Source organism: Oncorhynchus mykiss, chromosome 1 (assembly GCF_013265735.2).
Source record: "Oncorhynchus mykiss isolate Arlee chromosome 1, USDA_OmykA_1.1, whole genome shotgun sequence".
NCBI lineage: Eukaryota > Metazoa > Chordata > Actinopteri > Salmoniformes > Salmonidae > Oncorhynchus > Oncorhynchus mykiss.
The window spans coordinates 68,466,086-68,476,455 of NC_048565.1; the positions used below are offsets into that span (position 1 = coordinate 68,466,086).

The 10,370-nt window shown below is 43.1% G+C and overlaps 1 protein-coding gene across 2 annotated transcripts; it reads right to left on the bottom strand.

Moving 5' to 3' along the window:
* Positions 1-864: 864 nt before the first annotated feature.
* hells (helicase, lymphoid specific) lies at positions 865-10,370 on the bottom strand. Of its 2 annotated transcripts, none has more exons than XM_021609531.2 (23): positions 10,191-10,370; positions 9,842-9,942; positions 8,283-8,404; positions 8,067-8,189; positions 6,568-6,606; positions 6,441-6,465; positions 6,258-6,319; positions 6,120-6,161; positions 5,753-5,977; positions 5,486-5,668; positions 5,183-5,326; positions 4,857-5,053; positions 4,654-4,750; positions 4,398-4,559; positions 4,113-4,255; positions 3,734-3,878; positions 3,443-3,526; positions 3,204-3,323; positions 2,962-3,078; positions 2,686-2,845; positions 1,960-2,056; positions 1,791-1,867; positions 865-1,575 (listed from the first exon to the last, which is right to left on the bottom strand). In XM_021609531.2, exons 1-23 carry the CDS (start codon positions 10,196-10,198, stop codon positions 1,484-1,486), a joined length of 2,565 nt encoding a protein of 854 aa, XP_021465206.2. In that variant the 5' UTR covers positions 10,199-10,370; the 3' UTR covers positions 865-1,483. The 2 variants fall into 2 exon arrangements, with proteins under 2 accessions (XP_021465206.2, XP_021465216.2); XM_021609541.2 differs by having other exon boundaries at positions 8,283-8,401; positions 10,191-10,363.

Genomic DNA, 10,370 nt, shown 5'->3' on the forward strand with positions numbered 1-10,370 from the left:
AGGTTAGTGTCCTCTGTGACCACACCCCAGTAATGTGTGTGCAAGGCTGAGCACCCTGACACCAAAGGCTTTAGGAGAGAATGGAGGGTGTGCTCACTAGCTCCTACTGAGCAGGTGCAAGCGAATTCAACACTGTTTAACAATTACTGACCTTTGAATGACAGAATGTGCTTTTAATGACTGCTGTACTCATCAGATCCAGTATTTTAAAGTACTTAAGTAAAAATACTTTAAAGTAGTACTTAAGTCGTATCTGTACTTTACTATTTATATTTGACAACGTTCACTACAATCCTAATGAAAATGTACTTTTTATTCATGCACTTATCCCTGGTCTGATCTTGCGGCCTCATTAAAAACAAATGCTTTGTTTGTAAAGATGTCTGAGTGTTGGAGAGTACCCCTGGCTATCCGTACATTAAAATAAGAAAACGGTGCCATCTGGTTAGGCTAATACAAGGAATTTGAAATGTATACCTTGACTTTTGATACTTAAGTATATTTAAAACCAAATAATTTTATTATTAAAGTAGTATTTTACTGGATGACTCACTTTTACTTGAGTAATTTTCAAAGGTATGTTTACTTTTACTTAAGTATGACAAAGGAGTACTTTTTCCATCACTGGTCTTTTCTATAGCTGTTTTACTCTGATTAAGTATGTTAACTGTTTGGTGGGTCACTTATTGATCCCCAACCATGACATATGTATCAAACATTGTTTTTATACATGTGAAAACATGCATAACCTTTTCAAAAGGCACAGTCATCTTTTTTGGCACATGCCTACTGACAGACCGTCTGTACGTAAGCAGCACTACGTTCCACTATTATAAGGAATAGAACTCACATGACCATAACACATTCAGGAGATACGGTTTATTTTTTAAAGGGGTTGCATACAAAACAATTAAAAGGGAATGCTCTCAGCTTGTAAAGAAATACCTTTCCTTACATAAAAGTGCTTGGAGTTCTGGTCCAACATACAGTATCAATTAACCCATTTAGTGAACTGAACAAGATAGGAGTACAGCATTTACTTTAGCATGTATTGTGAAAAGTAATTGGTTCCAATGCAAAAAGGTTTGTTTTTTTTTTACAAAAAAATAACTTCCAAGTAAATGAATCACTGCACCTAAAGTGGTTAAAAAAAGTCCAGAGTATCCAACTCTACAACAATAACAATGGCAGGTAAGAAAGATGTCAAAGCTGTTAGAATACTTTAGTTTCAGTCTCCCTGGTTAAAGACTCCACTATAACCAACAGTATTTGATAAACTTAAACAAAAAGGCAGTTAATAACAGACATAAACTTTACAATGAAATACACTTTCTTCAAGTATTAAATCAGTTGTTTTAGGAGGACGGCTTGAGTAAGTCTTCTGGTTTCAGTCTCAGTATTATAACCAACAGCAGCGTTGTGGACCCTTAGGATCTAGCTCAAGATCTTTTTGGTTACGACTTTAGGAGTAGCTCGTCTTCTTTCAAACTCTGGTCAAGTTGATCTCAGATGATTCCTTGGCTTCGATAACCTTGAAGACTCCAACCTTCTGTTTTGAGCTCCTCTTGGCCTTGTCTGGAAGGAGCCAAATGATTACATTTCATACAATTGAGCCCAAACAAAAGCTAGGTTTATAATGACAACAGATGTTGAGGGTTCGTCAGGGGGCCATTCTACAGGGGATGGCACCGGAGCTCTACAGAGGTAAAGCATGCCGACAAAGGATCTGAGTATTCTAGAAAGCACCACGACATCCCATTCCATGACGGGTGTTTTTAAATCGAACTCACCTAGTAGGTCACTGCGGTCCAGCAGAAACTCCAGGTCCTCGTCACTAATGACCTTCCCCGTGGTGCTTTTCACCTCCCTGAGAAAGACGGTCATTAGATAACAATAGACTTTGACCAACTTACTATGCATTTGACATTTCATAATGAACATTGTTCGACAATCTCGTACTTCTCGTAATCTCTTGCGCTGAGAAGATCCATCAGCTCAGACACATCAACACAGCTCTTGGTCTGTTTGAGCTCAGCTTTTCCTCCTTTGAATTTGTCTGAAGATAAGAAAGAAAAAAAGGTACCAAAATATGAACACATGCACCTAAAAAAAATCTACAATACTCAGTTCTGAAATATTTAGCATCTCTAATGCAGGGAGGGGCGGGCAACTGATGGCGTTGGGGCGTTGATGGCATACTCACATGTGCAGTCAGAGCCGGCCCTAGCATTTGGGGTGCCCGCCCAACCCTTGTTAGCAAAACATTTTAGCAGCCCCTCTTGACAGCAGATAAACATTAAGTTTGAGTTAAATTCCTGCAATTCTACAAATTTTGTCATAGGGTGGAAAAATTACATCTGAGTGAGTGTGACTAACCAAATCAATCTGGGCCCCCTGGTCAGTATTCGACCATGACTACTAGAAGTTCAGAGAGATGGTTAGACTAATTTACCAACCTAAAAAATGTTCGCTGACAAGGGTGACTGACAAGAGAAACTGCTGATTCAAAACAAAATGTCTAAATTGCACCATGTGTATTCTACCATTTTAACTTTGTCCATGGGCCTACAAAAAAGGGGCCAGGCCACCAGTTGCCCATCCCTGCTTTAATACATCTTTAATTCATGTGGGTTTTAGATTTCCCTCAATGTAATAGTTGTGTCCTGGATGTGGTACTCTACGCACTCTTGTGAATGACCATCTTCTCCAGTTTCCTCTTGGCTGAGGCTCTCTCCAGGATCTTCTGGTCGATGGTGTTGGCAGTGACCAGGCGATACACCACCACGGGTTTGGTCTGCCCGATGCGGTGGCACCTATCCTGGGCCTGCAGGTCTGCCTGGGGGTTCTGACAGAAGAAGAGTCCGGTCATTATCGTATGGAAACAAGACCAGTAGGTACCAAACAAATAGTAGTAGGCAACGTTTGTTGCGCTCATCCAGAGAGCATGAGTTCTACACCTACCCAGTCACTGTCAAAGATGATGACCGTGTCAGCAGCAGTCAGGTTGATGCCCAGGCCACCTGCTCTGGTGCTCAGTAGGAAGAGGAACACCTCCGGGTCAGACGAGAACTTTGTCATCTGCAAAGAAAATATGGAGGGATTGTTGCACAGCACAAGAAAGGAGAGAGATGATTATAAGAGCTGTATGACTGCTTCATGGCAGAGTGCTTTAAGGGAAATTCCTTTGTGGGGAGTAGACTCACGTTCTCCTCTCTGTCGGCATAAGCCATTGTCCCGTCCAGTCGGCTGTACTGGTAACCACGCAGGTAGCAGTAGTCCATTAGGATATCCAAGATGGACGTCATCTGGCTGAAAATCAACACCTGTTTGTCCGCAACGTCGAGTCAGAAGTGGTCACAAACATCTCTCAATAAATACATATTCAAGCAAAAAGGTTGGGGTATTAAAATCCCAACACTTGTCACAGAATTTGTCAGTTTACCTTGTGTCCCCTCCTCTTCAGCTCTGGCAGCATTCTGTCCAGAATGAGGAACTTCCCAGAGGTCTGCACCAGTTGCTCGTCAATCTGCAGGGGAAAGAGATTGAGGGTGAAACAAGACAATGCATTTACAAATGAGCTACACCAGATGACAGTCCAACTCCCAACGCGCTGACAAAAGCCTCTACTTAGCTGCGATGAGAAGTCATGAATGCACCCACAACATTCATTGGCCGTGTCATTTCGAAACATCATTTTGTGCCAGTAGCCATTGAAATCCAGCAGGGCCTTTACCTTGAACTCCTGAGTGGCTGGGTCCAGTGGGTACTCTATGAGGTAGGGGTGGTTACAGCACCTCTTCAGCAGCATGAGGATGTTCTGCAGCTTCAGGTTGATCTGGGAGTCCAGGGGCATCTGCACGTCCACCACCGGGGCGGGGCTGGAGAGGAGAGATACGTTACACCACAGCGGGGGCAAATTGCAAACCCTAGTCTTTATGGTTAATTTATATTAAGAGGTGATATTAAAATGCAGTTGACATTCACAAAAAATGTAGAAATTACACAGACTTGATAAACTACAATTGATGACCATAACAATATAATCATCCCATTTATGGGCACAGCATTGTTTGCGTCACACAGAACACTACCATAGTAGAGGAGATTCTGACCTCAGCTCTGCCTCCTTCTGAACCCTCTCCAGGTATTTCTCCAGGTCATAGGGCGTGTCACCATCAGTCTCTTTGTAGTCCACAGGCCTCCTGGTCCTGCGCTTAGGCCTGCCGTCGGTCGTCAGCACCACTGGGGCCTCCCCCTGAAAGGGGACACGTCTCTTAGAAACATCTTTCAAAACAAAGCACGGCCTCAGAAGTCTGCAATATTTATTTTCCATTCTATACCCTTGTTTTTCTATAGTATAACCATATGACAGTGTAGCAGTGAACTGAAGGTCTTACCTTCTCCTGGCCCAGCATTTTGGCAATGGTCTTGTTGACCACAGCAGTGTAAAAAGACTCCTGTTTGGCAGTGAGTGGGGCGTAAACAACAATCTCTTTCTTGGGCGGCACCTCCAACGTCACGTCAGACTTCAGGCGTCGTAGCAGGAACGGCGTCAGAATCTGCAGATGAAAGAGTTTATGGACAATCTCCCTACAGGTTTAACCATTTTATCTTCCCCAGTGAATTGCAGAGCTAGTCAGTCAGAGGGCTTACCTGGTGGAGCATGTGCAGGATGTTCTGCTCTCGTTCGTTAGCCACAACTTGTTTTGCATTCGATCCAATGGTGTCGATGTCAAACCACGACTCAAAGCTGTAGAGATAAGTAAAGTGCAATTAAGTTTACAAGGCGAAATTTAAACATTCTGTATAGTCCCATTCCAACAGTAGAGGCCAACATAGACAGACATGTCCCTTACCTCTTGAGGTCGTCAAAGACCTCAGGCAGGAGGAAGTTGAGCAGTGACCAGAGCTCAGCCAGGTTGTTCTGCAGCGGCGTGCCTGTCAGGAGCAGTTTGTTGTCCGTGGGCAGCATCTTGAGTTCCCTCACCAGTCGGCAGTTCAGGTTTTTGATCCTGTGGCCCTCGTCCACGATCAGGTACTTCCACTGGAAGCGCTAGGGAGGAACAGCAAAAGGCAGTTATCAGTGAGATGCTGAATGGGTTAAATAGGTTGCACAACTTAAGGCAAATTTAATACATGCAACTTTTACAACTTACATGATGAGTAGGGGAGTTGGGCCTACCTGCAGAAACTTCCTGTCTATCATGGCAATCTCAAAGGAGGTGACCACCACAGGGCACATGTTGTGAGGCCCCTGGGGCTTACGAATCTGCTTTAACAACGACATCCTCTCCTTAGCAGGCCCATGGTACAGCTGTACGGACACCTTACCATTCAAGATGAACAAGGAATTGAACAGTGAAATATATATATTTTTAAACAGTAATTGATTGGTGATGCACGTGACATTCAATTGCACTTCTGTAATACTTTGAATAGTTTTTTTTTTTTAGGGAGGAGTGTTTTTGTGTGTTTTTTTTTTTACCTCTGGAGTGAAGCGCTTGAACTCATTGATCCAGTTGGGCAGAGTGGACAGGGGGGCCACTACCAAGAAGGGTCCCAGCACCTTTCTCTCCAGCATCATGGCCACGTGGGCGATGCACTGGATGGTCTTCCCCAGACCCATCTCATCTGCCAGGATCCCATTAATACCATTCTCCCACAACATCTGGAGAAAACAAAATACACACCAAGGTTATAATGAAATATCTCTATGATCAAACAAAATGGGCATAATCAACAGCCCACTTACCCTGAGCCACTCCACGCCCTCTATCTGGTACGACCTCATGACTCCCCCAGTAAAGAGCAGGGGCTGCTGGGCGGGCACGGCCTGCCCGTTCACTTTCCTGTCTGGGTCCAGCAGTTGTTTGGCATTGTCTCTCACAGCCTCCGACAGACGGCCCTTGATGTCAGCATTTGAGTCACTCATCTTTTCAATGTCCGCCGCTTCCAGCTTCTTCTTCCCAAGGACCTCCTGTTATTCACGGACAGATATATTGGCATTAGAGCATCTGGGACATCTAGGACTCATCAACACTCTCCCAAGTTCTTGAGTCTAAGAGTAACAATCAGTTTTTAAAAATGCTCCTTGCGGTGTATAAACAAAAGGCCTTTACCTCATCCTCCACTTTAGGTTTCTTGGCCTTGGACATAATTTCCTGAAACAAAAAGCAAAAAAAGGATGACATATGCAACAAAAAAGGTTGAATAGCATGAAATCGGCATTCGTCTACATTTCAAAAAGAGACGGTCACCTCTTTAGACATGACATCAGCGATTTTGTAATCTTCCTCCCTCTCCCTTTTCTTTCTTTCAACTGAAAAAACAGAAAGACAAATTCAGGAGTTGGATATCGTCAATATAAAATTGTGTTTCAACATCAACTAAAGGATTTCAATGGTCATGATGCAAAGTAACAGGACACAAGTGCTGCCTACCTCTTCCAGTCTTTTTGTCAGTGCCCTGTGACAAGAACATGTTAAATGTTTAGTGATTAAGGAGCTGCTGGCAGCAATAAATCACAGAAACATAACAAAAACACACAGGAATGGAAAACTCACTCACCTTGTGTGTCTTTTTCAGTCTCTCTTTCTTCAGCATTTCCTGGGTATATAGGGAAAATGTACTGTTAGACACTGCTTTTTCAAATACTATTCAGACTACTTGGGTAGATATACAGTACCAGTCAAAAGTCTGGACACCTACTCAATGCAGTGTTTATTTTTTACATTGTAGAATAATAGCGACGACATCAAAACTAAGAAATAACACACGACAAGAACAGCTCAAATAAGCAAAGAGAAAGGACAGTCCATCATTACTGTAAGACATGAAGGTCAGTCAATCTGGAACATTTCAAGAACTTTGAAAGTTTCTTCAGGTGCAGTCGCAAAAACCATCCAGCGCTATGATGACTCTCACGAGGACTGCTACAGGAAAGGAAGACCCAGAGTTACCTCTGCTGCAGAGGACAAGTTCATTAGAGTTAATTGCACCTCAGATTGCAGCCCAAATAAATGCTTCAGAGTTCAAGTAACAGACATCTCAACATCAACTGTTCAGAGGAGAACGTGTGAATCAGGCCTTCATGGTCAAATTGCTGCAAACCACTATAGGACACCAATAAGAAGAAGATACTTGCTTGGGCCAAGAAACACGGGCAGATTACATTAGACTGGTGGAAATCTGTTCTTTGGTCTAATGAGCCCAAATTTGAGATTTTTGGTGAGACGCAGAGTAGGTGAATGGATGATCTCCACGTGTGATTCCCACCGTGAAGCATGTAGGAGGCGTGATGGTGCTTTGCTGGTGACACTGTCAGTAATTTATTTAGAATTCAAGGCACACTTAACCAGCATGGCTACCACAGCGATACACCATCCCATCTGGTTTGCGCTTTAGTGGGACTATCGTTTGTTTTTCAACAGGACACTGACCCAACACACCTCCAGGGTGTGTAAGGGCTATTTGACCAAGGAGAGTGAGTGCTGCATCAGATGACCTGGCCTCCACAATCACACAACCTCAACCCAATTGAGATGGTTTGGGATGAGTTGGAATGAAGGAAAAGCAGCCTTCAAGACTGTTGGAAAAGCATTCCAGGTGAAGCTGGTTGAGAGAATGAGCAAAGCTGTCATCAAGGCTAATTTGAAGAATCTCAAATTTTGGTTTAACACTTTTTTTGGTTACTACATGATTCCATGTGTTATTTCATAGATTTGATGTCTTCACTACTATTCTACAACGTAGAATATAGTAAAAATAAAGAACCTTTGAATGAGTAGGTGTGTCCAAACTTTTGACTGGTACTGTATGCGTTTCCATGCATTTTTCAGACAATCGCACGAGTTGGAAAGCAATTATCCCCCAAAGGAGGCCTGGAAACAGCAAAGCTAAGGAGCTTAGGTAGTGACTGCCTAGATTCCTGTTCTCATTTGTATTTGTTCACCTGTAACTCATTAGCTGTAACATGATCAAATCACATCTATGGATAGGTAGTAGTTGTACAATGAGCTGTGCAAGAGGTACTTCTAATATTCCACTCCACTGGTATTAGGACTTACCTCCTGCTGCTGTTGCTCCATCTTGGTAAGAAGGAATTTGGAATAGATGTTACTTTTCTCCAGCAAGTGTTGCAGCCTCTTGAAGCGAATGTCATGAGATTCCTTCTCCCGAGCTTCTCGAGCCTTGGGAAAAAAAAGAGAGTAATGTTGGCCATTGAAAACATTACATTATCACTACAGTTATTCAGACACTGTTTTTCAACAACAAAAACTAACCTTTTTCATTATCTCCTCTTCTTGTTTCTCTCCTTTCTCCATCAATTGTTTCTCCTCTTCCTCCATCTCTTTTGTGATGACAACTGCAGACACTACAGCTTCAGCTTCCACACTTGCAGCTGCTGAGATGTTATATGGTTAACGTACACTACATGACCAAAAGTATGTGGACACCTGCTCGCATAACATCTCATTCCAAAATCATGGCATTAATATGGAGTTGGTCCCCCCTTTGCTGCTATAACAGCCTCCACTCTTCTGGGAAGGCTTTCCAATAGATGTTGTAAAATTGCGGGGACTTGCTTCCATTCAGCCACAAGAGCATTAGAGAGGTCGGCAATGATGTTGGCCCATTAAGCCAGGCATGCAGTCAGCGTTCCAATTCATCCAAAAGGTGTTCGATGGGGTTGTGGTCAGGGCTCTGTGCAGGCCAGTCAAGTTCTTCCACATGATAGACAAACCATTTCTGTATGGACCTCGCTTTGTGCACGGGGCATTGTCATGCTGAAACAGGAAAGGGCCTTCCCCAAACTGTTGGCACAAAACACAGAATCGTCTAGAATGTCCCACCGCACCGGTAACCCCTGTATATAGCCTTATTTTTTTCATTTATTTTTCTCTTTGCTTATTTATTCAATATTTTCTTAACTCTTTCTTGAACTGCATTGTTGGTTAAGGGCTTGTATGTAAGCATTTCACGGTAAGGTCTACACCTACTGTACTCGGCACGTGACAAATAAAATTTGATTTGGAATGTCATTGTATGCTATAGCATTCAGATTTCCCTTTACTGCAACTAAGGAGCCTAGGCCGAACCATGAAAAGCAGCCCCAGACCATTATTCCTCCACCACCAAACTTCAGTTGGCACTATCCATTGGGGCAGGTAGCGTTTTCCTGGCAGATGAAGAGTGATTCATCACTCCACTGCTCCAGAGTCCAATGGCGGTGTGCTTTACACCACTCCAGCCGAAGCTTGGCATTGCGCATGGTGATCTTAGGCTTGTGCATGCCTCCTTTGCCATGGAAACACCTCCTTTGACAAGCTCCCGACAAACAGTTATTAAGCTGACATTGCTTCCAGAGGCGGTTTGGAACTCGGTAGTGAGTGTTGCAACCGAGGACAGGTGATTTTTTTTTTTTTTTTTACACACTTCAGCACTCTGTGGTTCTGTACCTGTGAGCTTGTGTGGCCTACCACTTCACATCTGAGACGTTGTTGCTCCTACCCTTTTCCACTTCACAATAACAGCACTTACAGTTGACCAGGGCAAAACATTTGATGAACTGAAGGCATCCTATGATGGTGCCACATTGAAAGTCACAGCTATTCACTAAGGCCATTCTACTACCAATGTTGGGTCTATAGAGATTGCACGGCTGTGTGCTCGATTTTATACCCCTGTCAGCAACGGCTAATTTGAAGGGGTGTCCAGATACTTTTACATATATCGTATATGGTTATAATTTATATGAAGGGAAGAATTGTGAACCTCTAAGGGTAGTAGCTACTACAAGTTAGTAAGCCACCGATGGCCAATGATGAGTGTCTTCACTTACCATTTTCAGGCAAAGTCTCCTCCATAGCTGTACCCAGCGGTTCTTCAGATTCGTTAGGCTTTGGACAATGAGGAGACATGCTTCGGGTTTCTTCCTTTACGCTGTTGAGTAAATATTAAATTAATGGGAGTGAGACAAATAACCGTGCGTGTGTAAACTGTGTGGCAAGTAAACAGTTCAGCTAGCTAGCTAGCCTTGAAGCTACGAAACACTACACTAACGTTACCGACGTCATAGCGATTTAACGTTAGCTAGCTAGGGCTACTAACGTTAACGTTAGCCTAGCCCTAGGTTAAATCTAACGGTAGCTGCATGCACAAAGACCGTTTTGAAACAATACAGGACTTACCAACTCATATTGGGAAAACCTTCCAAACTAGATATGTAGCAAAATAAACTATTTCCCTGGGATATTTATTTTAGGAAGAACTAGCTAGATATAGCAAGTTATACAAAGAAGTTACACAAGCAAGCAACAGTCTGTCTGTGTGATGACTGACTGTAGAATTAAGGAGGTGGGGCTTCATGA